The following is a 15,949-nucleotide window of genomic DNA, read 5'->3' on the forward strand; positions in this document are numbered from 1 at the left end:
CTGCTGAGATGGTTGTCCTTCTGGAAGGTTCTCCCATCGTGGACTCCAAGTTGTAGAAACATCTCACGGGTGAGCAATGGAAACAGGATGTACCTGAGCTCAATACTGAGTCTCATAGCAAAGGGTCTGAATACTTTTTATTTGTGTAATACTTTTGCAAAGAATTCTAAAAACCTACTTTTCGCTTTGTCATTTTCGGGGTGTCGTGTGTAGATTGATGAGGGGAAAAATGTACTCAATCCATTTTAGAATAAGGCTGTAAAGTAACAAAATGTGGAAAAGGGGAAGGGGTCTGAATAATTCCCGAATGCACTTTAACTACTGCTGTACACACCTTTTCTATTCATATACTGTCCATAATGTCTACATACTGTACACCATCATATAGGTATTTATATTCCTCACTCTGACATTTCTCGTTCTAATATTTATATATTTCTTCATACCTTTCTTTTATTTTTCTTGTGCGATTTGCGTGTATCGTTTTCTATTGTTAGGTAGACCCTGCACTGTTGGAGCTAGAAACATAAGCGTTTCCCTTTAACCCCGCAATAACACCTACAAAATATGTGTACGGGACCAATCAAAGGTTATTGGATTTGATTTGTCCCAACAACACAAATGCAGGTGGCGTATTATCGGCAACACAATAACCTGAATCAGTGATAATCTAATCCAGCCTAAATCTATACTAACCAGACAGTCCCACGGAGGGGCGTTTGATACGAGCAGCATATACAGAGATATACAGAAGAAAGAAGAGACATCAAATCCCCTTAGGTCCTTTGGACAGGGAGTGTAGGACAATTCAACTGGGCTGATGATGTTTCACTGACGTCATATCGCAAAGGTCCAAATGTGACATCGTAGACATTCTCAGTGAAGTCCTAATGATCTTTCTCTCAAGCAACTTTGATACGGTTTGCGATCGTTTTTTTCACGGTACTTGACTCTCCCCTCCTGCCTACTGGATCAAAAATAAGTCCAGGAAAAGGCGGATTATATTATATCACATATCATATCACGTCACGTCAGAGTACACAAAAAGAAATCCAGCACACAGATTGACTGAGGCACACTGGCACACTGTGAACGTCGGTCACAGAAGCATAGACGGATGGGAATGCATGTGTCCCGAGAGAGAACGCACCGAGGGAGAGAAGGACAGGAAAAGGATGTCGAGTGATAGAAATAGACGATTCTGTATAGATCAGAGAGGAAGGTGCCTGGTATCCCTTCAACAACGAAAATATCATCTGGGTGTGTATACATGTGTGTGCTCGTGTCTGTGCATATGGGTCATTGAACAGAAGTGGTGCACATTGGGCGTTCGAAGTTATTTATGACCTATTATTCCCAAACGTCCAGCACAAGTCTTCCAACATACAGTATGTCATATAATACACACACACATATTTTGTGTTGCATATTTGACATTTTACCTGAATTGCTTACCACCCCACTAAATGTGTGAAACTGAAACTGTGAAACTACTGAAACTGTGACAAAGTTGCAATAAAGAGAGAATAATGCACAGTAGTGATCATTTTGATGAACCTATTACAGATTCATTTAATAAATTGTATTTGCATACCAAATGAACAAAATAGTAAAAACATGACTTTTAACCTGATTTTCTAAACCTTACAATTGAATTAAGATAAACATCATCTCTATTGTTCTCTGTAAAATGTTCAGTGTTGACTGTATGAATCTGAAACCTGTTGATTGATTGAATGACTTATGCATCTAATCAATTTGCAATCGCACAAAAAAAATAAAAAATAACAGGCGTTTCGGTGTCAAGTCAATCATAAATAGAGGACTCTGTATGGGTACAACTCCTTTAAGTATAGCTATGGCCATTGAGGGCTTCCACCATTTGAAAGTAGTCAACTGGGTGGGGATTCCTATGGGTTGGGAGTGATCAGCCAATGATCAGAGAGCTTTGTCTTCTTCAAATTGGCTTGCCTATGGTTTGGAGCCAAGACCAAGATTAATACCAGGACATTGGTCCCAAGATCCAGATCCAGACGCAGTGAGTTGAAACCATGACAAGGTCAAGGCAATAGTCCAGGGGTCCTTTCTTCAATTGTAAGAAACTCAAGTAGAGTAAACTCGAGTACAGTACAGCACATTTAAATTTGAGTCATTTAGCAGAAGCTCTTATCCAGAGCGACATACAGGAGCGATTCGTGTTAAGTGCCTTGCTCAAGGGCACATCGGCATATTTTTAACCTAGTCGGCTCGGGGATTTCCTTTACTGGCCCAATGCTCTTAACTGCTAGGCTACCTGCCTCACTCTATACAGTATAGTACAGTAGAGTAGAGCACAGTACAGTACAGAAGAACACAGTATAGCACGTTATAGACATCTATGGTTTGGTCAAATAGATGTCAATGTTTGGGCTGGTTGGAGCCCCCTCTGCTGGCTATGCATCTCAATTCTCTACACGTTTTCCTGAAGTGTGTACTTGTCCACTACCCACATGGTGGTCCTCTGTAGCTCAGTTGGTAGAGCAGTTGGAAATAGCCTCAATGGCGCTGCCTGCTCGTGCTGTCACAGACACCAATAATAGCACAGATACAAAGATGAGTCCTCTATATATCTCTATGATGTCAATTGTTTCCATTGTGACTGCTTCATTTTGGACAACTTTGACTTATTTTCGACTCTAAAGAATTCTTATAGCTATAACATAGGCTGAGTATCTTTCATTTGGACTGATGTACATCCCAGCAAACACATATTTTTTTTGTCCTAAAACTGTACTTAAAAGATGTATTGATATTGTAGATGTTAGGTAGTGAACTTCTTACTGTGAAAGTCTCTCTCTCTCTCTGCTGCAGCAGCGACCACCACAGAACATCAACAGTATTTATCACGCTGTCCATGTCGTGGTTGCTCAGGTGCTGTTAGATGACAATAATAATCTCTCTGACCATTTTGAACAATGTAAACAACACAGTGTAGCAGAGAGTCTGTTGTAACTTTTGAATGTTTTTTGTTGTTATAAAGCCTTCATTAAAGCAACGACTGAAAACAGTCGCAATCACTCGCGAATGCAATTCCCGAAATGGAACTGTTTAGGCCTATTTATTGTTTATGCTAATTGTTCAATGGTCACTTTGTCATTTTATTTTACAACTAAAATGCTTGGTTACCTTTCACATCATGAATGACTCGTATGCTGTGTGATGGCATGAACGAATGAATGATCAATTGATACAGTAGCCTATATAATGAAATATAGGCCTAAGTAAGGTATGGTATTAAGACTAAACAGGACGCGCTCTTAGGCCTACAGCTCGATGGTAGTTATACCAAGGATACTATACAAAGCCTACTAATAATAACGACATCACTTATTATTATAATGATGATCATAATAATGATTTTAATCATAACAATTAAGATCAAGTAAAAAGGAGGGTTGTTATTATTATAAATATACCTTTTCAGACAATTTTCATAAGTTCCAATTCATCCCAAAGGTGCTCGATGGGGTTGAGGTCAGGGCTCTGTGCAGGCTAGTCAAGTTCTTCCACACCAATCTCGACAAACAAATCAGTTTGTAGGGACCTCGCTTTGTGCACGGGGGCATTGTGATGCTGAAACAGGAAAGGACATTCCCCAAACTGTTGCCACAAAGTTGAAAGCACAGACTAATCTAGAATGTCATTGTGTGCTGTAGCATTAAGATTTCACCTCACTGGAACTAAGTGGCCTAGCCCAAACCATGAAAAACTGCCCAAGACCATTATTCCTCCTCCACCAAACTTTACAGTGTGCACTATGCATTGGTGCAGGTAGCATTCTCCTGGCATTAGCCAAACCCAGATTAATCCATTGGACTGCCAGATGGTGAAGCGTGATTCATCACTCCAGAGTTCGTGTTTCCACTGCTCCAGAGTCCAATGGCGGCAAGCTTTACACCATTCCAGCTGACACTTGGCATTGCGCATGGTGATCTTAGGCTTGTGTGCCGCTGCTCGGCCGTGGAAACCCAAGCTCCCGTCTAACTGTTCTTGTGCTGATGTTGTTTCCAGAGGCAGTTTGGAACTCGATCGTGAGTGTTACAACCGAGGACAGACCATCTTTACGCGCTACGTACTTCAGCACTTGGCGGTCACATTCTGTGAGCTTACGTGGCCTACCACCTCGCGGCTGAGCCATTGTTTCTACTAGACGTTTCCCCTTCACAATAACAGCACTTACAGTTGACCAGGCCAACTTTAGCAGGGAAAAAAATTGACAAACTGACCTGTTGGAAAGGTGGCATCCTATGACGTGCCACGTTGAAAGCCTTATTGTGGTGCTCTAAACATGCGCATATTCCCATAGGAACATTGCTTGTGCAACGTGTCTTACAGGAATGACATACATATGAGGTCGAAAGCATCAGTCTACCTATCCATTGATGTAAATATATCCCCTGTCTGATTCCCAGTTCGTCCACTAGGTAGCAGTAGGAGATCACATGACGTCTCTTGGCCAACTGGGTAGTGAGTCAAACGGGTCACATTTCAAGCCTGACATCTTAAAAGGACCTTAGCAATCAGGGCTGTCAAGTTATGGAGTTATTTTTGCTGTTGAAATAAGACAAGCTTCAAACTTCTTTTCCCATTCACTTGAACTATTGCAAACGATTAGATAGATCGACAGTGCATGTGGCAGATGCATGCAAGGTAATGTGGACGGAGAAGGAAATGCATTGCTTTACAATAACCGTCAGGGTGTACCCTTTCCATGCATACTAAATGTTTGCACTTTTGGGGACTTGAACTACATTGCATACTCTATGAACATGACCATAGCGCATGATTTCTGAGCTTTATGGGGAGGGGTGTTGGGGGAGGGGAATTTTATGACAATGCCAGCAGTAAGATTTGAGTTTGATTTCCAAAAAGACAAGTACTCTAGCTTTCGAATGATATGTCACTTTCAAATTTTTTTTAACCAAAAAACGGCTGAAGGGGAGGGGAGTACCACCCAAAAAATCCCCGGACCCTGTCCAAAACAATCGCTCAGAGGTTAACAGGTACAATGATTTTGTACAATATTAATTAAACAATATGTTTGTTATTGCCTTGGATTGAATTAGAACATATCATGATGAAATAAATGTCTTAAGTTTGGAGACCTAACTGTTTATTTAAATCGTTTTTTTGGGGGGTGTGGGACTGCAATTTGCACCACTTCTGTAGAATCACCCATATTACACCCATTAATGTGCTGTTAGTATTAATGTGCTGTAAGGTGACTGCGTTCACGCTTGTACTCATGTCAGTAGTGTCCTTTGGCTGCATGCCCACGAGCTTTACTGTAGCCTCTATATTCTCCTTGTCTCGGAGCTTAGCGCTCACAATCTCTCTCTAGCCACATATCCGACCAGCTTGCTTACAGTTGCACTAGGGTCGGACGGACTTCCGGTGTAGATTAAGACAGGTATGTTCTCCTGAGCCATCTCTCGCGCCCCCCCCCCCCCCCCCCCCGCGATGTCTTAATCTACACAGGAAGCCTGTGCAGCCCTAAAGGAGCTGTAAGCAAGTGGGGTGGTTCGACGGGCTACATCTCTCCCAGAGCAGAGAGACGGAAGAGAGCAGAGAGTCAAACTGTCCGATATGGATGTGTTGTTGTATGACACACAGTTAGTTGATCCTGCTGGGTGAGATGTGGGCTATTTTTGTAAGTAACACCTTGTATGTGCGCCCAGTGTGACAGTCGTGTCTGTGTGTGGGTGGTACCATGCATTGGGGGATGTGTTCGACTTGTGATTGTCTGTGTGTCCTTCTTTAAAGGGGAGAAGGTGTGTGTGTGTGTGGTGTGTAGTTATAAAAATGTGTGTGCGTCCTACCTTGATAGGGGAGATGTGTGTGTGCGGCGTGTAGCCATGCATTGCCTCCATGGCGGCGAGGTTCTTGTCACTCATGTGAAGCATTTCAGCACTTTTCCCTTGACCCAGATGGGCTGGACTGTGCTCCAAGGGGGGCGTCTCCTCATCCTGGTACCGGTACTTCTACAGAGAGATAGAAAGAGGACGAGAGAGAAGGAGAGAGAGACGTGGGGTAGGAAGAGAGAGATGTGGGGGGTGAAGAGAGAGAAGGAGAGAGAGACGTGGGGTAGGAAGAGAGAGATGTGGGGGAGGAAGAGAGAGAAGGAGAGAGAGACGTGGGGGAGGAAGAGAGAGAAGGAGAGAGAGGGGGGTTAATGCTATTAGGCATCACATATCAGGGGTAGATCGTGTTAACAACAGTTATCATTTCAATGCAGACACTGTGCCTGTGGGACAAAACAGAGCCTACATCTCAGCAAAATGCGACTCATATCCATGTCAACTTTCCGTGCTTCTGTGGTTGTTACACTTTGAATACACCAACCAAGAAAGGGCCTTAGCGATGTGATTTTTAACTCCGTCCCCTAAAGGAGGCCAGGCGACTCCAACGTGGTTCCATTTATGCACAAAAATAACAAAAACTGTTGTAGCAAATCCACAAGTTCATCTGAAGGCTGTTTTTGGACAGAAAATGGGGCCCTATATGGGGCCCTAAATGGGGCCACTATGAAGTAAGTCTAAGACCATTCTCTTCCACCACCAAATGGAGCAACACCACAGCAGCACATGACTCCTACCTACCCAGCAAGATAACACTCTGTTACTAACCAATAACCATATCTCCTACCCTACTGATCTCCAACACCTGGGCAACCTTCCAACAACTAGCCCACTGCGCTAGCCACACACTGTGGCCTACACTCAGGCAGTGACACAGAGAGCTGCAAAAGTGCATGCAATGTTTTAACACAAACACAGCCCAAGAAGGCATCATAAAGCAAATTTGCTGGAGCAACCTAAGTGTTATTGTTTATGTTTGTGCACCGGTCCACAGCTAACCCGACTAGCCCAACTCCCTGGCTGTGTACACTTACACTACAGTTTGCCGTACTGTCGTCAGATGAGCCTCTACCTGTCCTCTCAAAACCTAGAAGATTCGAGGGGTTTACTGAGTGTCTCCTGCCTGCCTGGTGGCCTGAGATTGAGTGTGGCATTAGGATTGGTGTCACGGTGCTACCATCCCCTCTGCTCTTTTTGGAAGCAGCCAGACGGGCCGGCGAGGGAGGTGCACTGAGGAGAGGACTGGTCTCAGATCAGCTGCCTAGCAACCAGAGCAGAGCAGAGAGTGTGTTGCCGTGCCAGAGCAGGGGGCAGTCAGCACTGCTGCTGGATCACATTACACTGAGACAGCAAGACCACAAAACACACAGGGAGAGAGAGTGGGAGAGAGATGAGAGGAAGAGAGATGGGCAGAGATGGGTAGGGGCATAAGGGGGAGAGAGTTTCATAGAGGGAAGAGGAGATATGAGAAAGAGAGGGGGAGGGGATTTGAGAGAGGGAAGAGGAGAAATGAGAATGAGAGGGGGAGGGGATTTGAGAGAAGGAAGAGGGAAGAGGAGAAATGAGAAAGAGAGGGGGAGGGGGTTTGAGAGATGGAAGAGGAGAAATGAGAAAGAGAGGGGGAGGGGGTTTGAGAGAAGAAAGAGGGAAGAGGAGAAATTAGAAATGAGAAAGAGAGGGGGAGGGGTTTGAGAGAGGGAAGAGGAGAAATGAGAAAGAGAGGGGGAGGGGGTTTGAGAGAGGGAAGAGGAGAAATTAAAAAGAGTGGGGGTTTGAGAGAGGGAAAAGGATAAATTAAAAAGAGTGGGGGTTTGAGAGAGGGAAAAGGAGAAATTAAAAAGAGTGGGGGTTTGAGAGAGGGAAGAGGAGAAATGAGAAATGAGAAAGAGAGGGGGTAGGGGGTTTGAGAGAGGGAAGAGGAGAAATTAAAAAGAGTGGGGGTTTGAGAGAGGGAAAAGGAGAAATTAAAAAGAGTGGGGGTTTGAGAGAGGGAAGAGGAGAAATTAGAAATTAGAAAGAGAGGGGGAGGGGGTTTGAGAGAGGGACGAGGAGAAACGAGAAAGAGAGGGGGAGGGAGTTTGAGAGGGAAGGGGAGAAATGAGAAAGAGAGGGGGAGGGAGTTTGAGAGGGAAGGGGAGAAATGAGAAAGAGAGGGGGTTTGAGAGAGGGAATAGGAGAAATGAGAAAGAGGGGGAAGAGGAGGGGGTTTGAGAGAGGGAAGAGGAGAAATGAGAAAGAGAGGGACGGGTTTTTGAGAGAGGGATGATGAGAAATGGGAGAGGGTCAAGATAGAGGGGGAAAGAAAGAACAAGGACAAAGGTGGGAGGGGTGGAGGAGAGAGCGGGGAGGAGTGAGGTGATGACAATGTGTTTCAAGACTCATCCAAACCACATACTAACAGAGACAAAGAGAAATGCAGAGAGAAAAAATGTTGGAAAACATTCCTTCTTTTTGTTATCAGAGGAGTGGAGGTAGACAAGAAAATATATCTACTTTGGACGTGACAACGTATGTAACTGTCAGACACTGATCTGTTTCACCTGTCCTTGTGATTTCCTCCACTCCCTCCAGGTGTCGCTGATTTCCCCCCAGTGTATTTATCCCTGTGTTTCCTGTCTCTCTGGCCCAGTGTATTTATCCCTGTGTTTCCTGTCTCTCTGGGCCAGTGTATTTATCCCTGTGTTTCCTGTCTCTCTGGCCCAGTGTATTTATCCCTGTGTTTCCTGTCTCTCTGGGCCAGTGTATTTATCCCTGTGTTTCCTGTCTCTCTGGGCCAGTGTATTTATCCCTGTGTTTCCTGTCTCTCTGGGCCTGTGTATTTATCCCTGTGTTTCCTGTCTCTCTGGCCCAGTGTATTTATCCCTGTGTTTCCTGTCTCTCTGGGCCAGTGTATTTATCCCTGTGTTTCCTGTCTCTCTGGCCCAGTGTATTTATCCCTGTGTTTCCTGTCTCTCTGGCCCAGTGTATTTATCCCTGTGTTTCCTGTCTCTCTGGCCCAGTGTATTTATCCCTGTGTTTCCTGTCTCTCTGGCCCAGTGTATTTATCCCTGTGTTTCCTGTCTCTCTGGGCCAGTGTATTTATCCCTGTGTTTCCTGTCTCTCTGTGCCAGTTCGTCTTGTATGTTTTTCCCAGTCAACCAGCGTCTTTCCCCGTTCTCCTGCTTTTTGCTATTCTCCTTTTTCTGGTCCTCCGGGTTTTGACCCTTGCCTGTTTCTGGACTCTGTGCCTGCCTTGACCACAAGCCTGTCTGCCACTCTGTACCTCCTGGACTCTGATCTGGTTTTGACCTTTTTGTCTGTCCACGACCATTCTCTCGCCTAACCCCTTTTGGATTAATAAACATGGTAAGATCCAACCGTCTGCCTCCTGTGTCCGCATCTGGGTCTCGTCTTGTGTCATGACAGTTACAGTCACATGCACTGCTAGTTAGATTTAAAGTCATTGTTTACCAATTAATGCTTACTCTTAACTTAAGACAATGGAAGATAATTCAATCAATTAAATCTCTCATGTGTGGTCTTAAGGGACAGCGTATCCAGGACAGCTGCTGGGCAGGCTGAGACAGCCTGCACACGACACAGCAGCTCTCAGTTCAATCACTACCGGTCATCTCCATAAAGAGATTCCACGGACAAAACATCAAGACAAAAAAGACATTTGGAATCCTTTGGGGTTATTAAGAGAATGTGAACCATATGTTCTAGTGTGTGTTGGCTTCACATTAAGTTCAGGGCTTCACTCCATTTGTTCCACTGACATTTTGGCATCTCTAGTTTCAGTTGTCCACTCATTGGCTGGGATTCAACCCAGCAAGTCTACACAGTAATGGGCTTGTGCAAGAGTAACGCCAAGCCAGCCAGCGGGAATGATAGAAAAGACCAGGGAGAGAGGGATGGAGAGAAGAGTGGGGGGGTGTGAAGGAGAGAAGAGTGGGTTAAGAGAAGGAAGGAGAGAACAGATGAGAGGAGAGTGGGGAAAGAGAGGGAAGGAGAGAACAGACGAGAGGAGAGTGGGGAAAGAGAGGGAAGGAGAGAACAGACGAGAGGAGAGTGGGGAAAGAAAGGGAAGGAGAGAACAGACGAGAGGAGAGTGGGGAAAGAAAGGGAAGGAGAGAACAGAAGAGAGAGGAGAGTGGGGAAAGAAAGGGAAGGAGAGAACAGACGAGAGGAGAGTGGGGAAAGAAAGGGAAGGAGAGAACAGACGAGAGGAGAGTGGGGAAAGAAAGGGAAGGAGAGAACAGATGAGAGGAGAGTGGGGAAAGAAAGGGAAGGAGAGAACAGATGAGAGGAGAGTGGGGAAAGAAAGGGAAGGAGAGAACAGAAGAGAGAGGAGAGTGGGGAAAGAAAGGGAAGGAGAGAACAGACGAGAGGAGAGTGGGGAAAGAAAGGGAAGGAGAGAACAGACGAGAGGAGAGTGGGGAAAGAAAGGGAAGGAGAGAACAGATGAGAGGAGAGTGGGGAAAGAAAGGGAAGGAGAGAACAGATGAGAGGAGAGTGGGGAAAGAAAGGGAAGGAGAGAACAGATGAGAGGAGAGTGGGGAAAGAAAGGGAAGGAGAGAACAGAATAGAGGAGAGTGGGGAAAGAAATGGAAGGAGAGAACAGAAGAGAGGAGAGTGGGGAAAGAAAGGGAAGGAGAGAACAGATGAGAGGAGAGTGGGGAAAGAAAGGGAAGGAGAGAACAGAAGAGAGAGGAGAGTGGGGAAAGAAAGGGAAGGAGAGAACAGAAGAGAGGAGAGTGGGGAAAGAAAGGGAAGGAGAGAACAGATGAGAGGAGAGTGGGGAAAGAAAGGGAAGGAGAGAACAGAAGAGAGAGGAGAGTGGGGAAAGAAAGGGAAGGAGAGAACAGAAGAGAGGAGAGTGGGGAAAGAAAGGGAAGGAGAGAACAGACGAGAGGAGAGTGGGGAAAGAAAGGGAACGAGAGAACAGAAGAGAGGAGAGTGGGGAAAGAAAGGGAAGGAGAGAACAGATGAGAGGAGAGTGGGGAAAGAAAGGGAAGGAGAGAACAGAAGAGAGGAGAGTGGGGAAAGAAAGGGAAGGAGAGAACAGACGAGAGGAGAGTGGGGAAAGAAAGGGAAGGAGAGAACAGACGAGAGGAGAGTGGGGAAAGAAAGGGAAGGAGAGAACAGACGAGAGGAGAGTGGGGAAAGAAAGGGAAGGAGAGAACAGACGAGAGGAGAGAGGAGGAAGAGGGAAGATAGTCAGTTCAATATCCTCTCTTTACTATCATACAGTTACTCTGCTGAATACGCCAGCCCATTCCCAGCATGATGGTAGATACAGTAGATCATTCAGAGTGGAAGAGGTCCAGTACTGAATCCAACAGAAGACAACACAAGCGGCAGAATAAATGGGTCAGCTTGATCTAGGGGAAAGTGTGTTAGTGAAACTACTAAGCCAGCTAGCCGTCTGAAGTGCATACCCCCAGAATAGAACGCTCTGAATAAGCTGAACACTTACAAGACAACACCGATTTACATTCCTACAGAGAACTGCAGGATCTGACTCATATGACTCATGGCCATCTGAGTCTTTGTGGGGGCAGGCAGGTGAGGAGTATTACAGGCTTATTGATTGTGTTATTGGCTTGTTGGCAGTGAGTGACAGCGGGTCCTTGGGTTCCTGTGAGTAGCCCAATGTTCCGGTAGAGAATACAGCCCAGTGTTCCCGGTAGAGAGTACAGCCCAGTGTTCCGGTAGAGAGTACAGCCCAGTGTTCCGGTAGAGAGTACAGTCCAGTGTTCCGGTAGAGAGTACAGCCCAGTGTTCCGGTAGAGAGTACAGCCCAGTGTTCCGGTAGAGAGTACAGCCCAGTGTTCCGGTAGAGAGTACAGCCCAGTGTTCCGGTAGAGAGTACAGCCCAGTGTTCCGGTAGAGAGTACAGCCCAGTGTTCCGGTAGAGAGTACAGCCCATTGACCGGTAGAGAGTACAGCCCAGTGTTTTCCGGTAGAGAGTACAGCCCAGTGTTCCGGTAGAGAGTACAGCCCATTGACCGGTAGAGAGTACAGCCCAGTGTTCCGGTAGAGAGTACAGCCCAGTGTTCCGGTAGAGAGTACAGCCCAGTGTTCCGGTAGAGAGTACAGCCCATTGACCGGTAGAGAGTACAGCCCAGTGTTCCGGTAGAGAGTACAGCCCAGTGTTCCGGTAGAGAGTACAGCCCATTGACCGGTAGAGAGTACAGCCCAGTGTTCCGGTAGAGAGTACAGCCCAGTGTTCCGGTAGAGAGTACAGCCCAGTGTTCCGGTAGAGAGTACAGCCCAGTGTTTTCCGGTAGAGAGCTCATAAGTAAATTCCCTGAGTGTGCTGAGCATTGATCCCCATGTTGGGTCGGAACAGTCTTTAACCATTCACGACTGGGAGAGTTAGCCTCAACTTGAACTGCTATCCTCAAAGACCTCCCCCATCCCCCTCAACCAGAACAGCAACTCAAACCAGGTCACACTAAACACAGCTTTCAAGTTTTGATGATGGGTCTCTAGGAAAAACAAACATCTCTTACAAGCTCCGCTGACTTCATTTCAGGAAGTCGAATATTTACACATACTGCCGATAGGAGTACTAAACCGCAGCAAAGTACACAGCAGAACTTCCTCAATCGCTCTCTTCCACATGAAAACCAGGCGTTTCAATGACAGTGGAGTGACTAGCACTATCATGACTGCTAGGTGGAGAGGTGAACGTGCGTAACGGAGGTTCATTCAGGACATCGCCACCGTGGAGATCACCTTAGGAGTTGAGCAGTGTAGAGAAAGTATTGGAACATAACACACACAGTGGAACAATAGCCTGTTCCAGTAGTACCCAGGAAGTAGGCAGGAAATTGACCTATTTCCAGCATGTGAAACAGGAAGAACAATAAATCATGCTAAGACTGAAACCAAGTGCTGGCCAACTGTCTCCCCTTTTGTATAAGTGCATGTCAGTACTTCCATTTTGATTTTCAATACACTTCAAATGATTGGTACGCTCCAACAATTCTCACCAGTGCCTCGTGTTCACATGGTGATCTGAGTAGAAGGGGAGGAGGGGACATATTGCTATTTGTAGTGGCTTTGGAGTGGAGTCTGTTTGAGTGTGGGTGTGGACCAGGATGGTGTTGAGGGTGGGAGGGAAGGTGGGCAGTAGTGTCTGGTGCTGAAGGGAGGTGAGAGGAGGCGAAGTGGAGGTGCTTCCTGGGTCTCATGGGGGAACCCAAGGATCTGTACACGTCAGAGACAGCCCCGTCAATCAGTGGGCCAGAGAGAAACCCACTTTCACACAGCACTGTGGCCAGATCAAGGAGGGAGTCCTAGGCACCTTGCTAGTGGACACAGCATGGCCATTTGGCAGAGTCACAGAAGAAATGGTTGGCTAGATACAGCTAACAGACTGGGAGGAAAACAGGCAGAAGACCCATTCCATGCCATGTGGAAGGAGGCAGAGCAAGCTGTCAGGCCGGAAACACCTGAAAATGGGAGGGTGGGGGGGGGATGAGGCACTCAAACCTACAGATAAGGCCATATGACATGAGGCACTCAAACCTACAGATAAGGCCATATGACAACCCCTATCTTATTAGTAAGTGTCTTTGAAAGCGTTACAGAGAGCATTAAAGAACCAGTGAAGTCAAAAACTTGATTTTTTTCCTATGTTTGACATATATATTTCCACACTACAAGGTTGGAATAACTCCGTGAAATTAGGAAAACGATGACGCCATTTTAGTGTAAGTGCTGTTTGAAAATACTTTTGGTGGGATGGAGTTTTGGCCTGCCTGGCGACATCACCGTGCTAGTTTTCAGGTTGCATATTCCTCCCATTAGGCTCATTCAACTAGGCCCCTCACTCAGACAGTTCTAGCACAATTCTTGCTTGAGAAACTGCTCTTTGTTTTGACCATTTGAATTGAAGAGAAAAAAAACAACAGGAAGGTACTTGTCACCCAGAAATGATTTGATATTGAGATCAAATCAGCTGCATTGGGCCTTTAACTTATATACACAGGCTGTGGTTGCCCAACTGGAAACACACAAGCCTAGCTCACCACTGGGTGACAAATCTACTGGTTCTACAGACGTTCTAAAGACCTTTTCAATGAACTCACTCCAAAACACCTTTTGCCTACCAAGGCTGGTGGCATTAAATACAGTCAATATAGACACAGTCTGGTCTCCATGAGAGTGATTTAATTAGCAGTGGCACCATTCCTTACACTAGTGATTCACAATAGACATCGCCCCTACCAATTAACATCCTATATGGAATGATGGGTGTCATCAAAGTGAACGCATTTAGCGATTTATCCCAAGGTCACAAACAACTCGCTCAGATTACAAGAACAACAAGCTATATCTGTATCTCTTTTGTCGGGAAGCAAAACACAAAACTCATGACCACACAGCTGTATGGTAAAGCAGAACAATGCTCCCGCTGGTTTACACCCTGCCCATTGTCCCGAACAGCACAACTGTGAAGTATAATGTGAGTTGTTCGTGTCTTTATAAGATAATCAAACGGTACCATCTACGTAACATGCATGGCTGGCTCAGATAGGCTATGCCGGTCGATATGCCATGTAAATGGCCTATGGAAATGAAACATCTAAATATCGGCGTGCAACCACGCTTAACCACGGTGTTGTGATCTGAACATACCGTACGGTATTATGAGGCGTGAATAATCCACACGCGCAGGCCTGGAACACCAGGGAACACATGTAACACATATTGCAGATGGTCACATTTCAAAACCCCAGATAATCGGCGATGGAAATCATAATGGGGGAAGTGAAAACACAAACAGTCACCTAAATGTAAGGCAGTGGGCTATCTGTGGGGAAATGATCACAATGCCCAGTCAGCAATTTAATTGTGTCAACAGAATGGTTTAGGCTTGTGTAGCACTTTGAACACAAACTAGGAACATGCTTACGCACAAATACACACACCGACACACGCGCGCGCACTGTGGTATCTCATTCATCTTTTTAAGTCGTCTCATCATCTCCTCGCGTTCTCTCTCCGTCGACGTAATAGCGTCGCTACAACAACTGTTACACCGAACCTGTTCTAAGCTTACCTTGCAACCGAACATGAGGGAGAGAGTCCGGTTGCTGCAGATGACCTTACACTGACACATCACCGGCGAGGGGCACTTTAGATTCCTAACAGGCGGAGACATCAGTTCAACACCCATATACCAGACTACACCCGTCCACCACCAGAGCCGCGATGCTGGAGAAGAGGGAGGGTTGAAGAGCGGTAGTCGAGGCAGGTGACTAGGCTGTGCACGGTTGGTAGGCTACCCGAAGACGTGCTAGGCTACCCAACGTTGAAATCCGATGTTCAACTCAGAAATAACTTTACGTTCACGAACATGAATTATGGATTGCAGCTTGGCCACCGGACAGATGTTACGGTTGAAATGCTGTTGTTCCCTCATGTTCCGCCTATTCAAGTGTTACAAGAACACCATCATTCATGATTTGCACAAGTCTTCATCCACATCGGCCTCGCTCGCTCTCGCTCTCTCTCTCTCTCTCTCTCTCTCTCTCTCTCCCCTCGCTCTCTCTCTCCCTCTCCACCGTAAGGTTTGGATTTCATGCGCAATTCTAATTGGAACATATAGGGTCTGCATCTGTGAAGCAAGACAAAAGCAGTTATGCTATAGGCTCCCACGCGGACATAGGCTATCGATTATAACACATCATGCACGACTGATATTAGACGGTATAGGTTACTTGTATCAAAACATGCACACAAGCGAATACAGTAAATTATTTACTATCATGAGCTGACGTTTCCACATCATAGTCTCCTCACACTGTCTGCTGCTCACGCTCACACCAACTCTGCAGCGATCATACAATGTCTATTGTGCCTATGGTGTGCTACTGGCGCCCCCCCGTGGACCAATGGAAAAGTGTCTGCAAGGAACTGTCCATGGTCCTGAAATGCGAATAAAGCTTCAACACAGCAGTGGCCAGCAACACGCTCTTTTCAGCGTGCAAACGCGGTCACACCTGTAGGCCTATGTCAGCATGCGGCGGAATGTTAGCACTGAAAGACCCGTCTTA

The 15,949-nt window shown here is 46.1% G+C and overlaps 1 protein-coding gene across 1 annotated transcript in view; it reads right to left on the bottom strand.

Moving 5' to 3' along the window:
- Window positions 1-15,408, bottom strand: part of LOC109872705 (disks large homolog 4-like) — a 62,866-nt gene extending 47,458 nt beyond the window's left edge. Inside the window, 2 exon segments of the mRNA XM_031808620.1 lie at window positions 5,859-6,020; window positions 14,953-15,408. Of these exon segments, the coding sequence (XP_031664480.1) occupies window positions 5,859-6,020; window positions 14,953-15,069 (279 nt within the window). The 5' untranslated portion in view covers window positions 15,070-15,408.
- Window positions 15,409-15,949: the final 541 nt, after the last annotated feature.

This window comes from Oncorhynchus kisutch, linkage group LG28, assembly GCF_002021735.2.
Source record: "Oncorhynchus kisutch isolate 150728-3 linkage group LG28, Okis_V2, whole genome shotgun sequence".
NCBI lineage: Eukaryota > Metazoa > Chordata > Actinopteri > Salmoniformes > Salmonidae > Oncorhynchus > Oncorhynchus kisutch.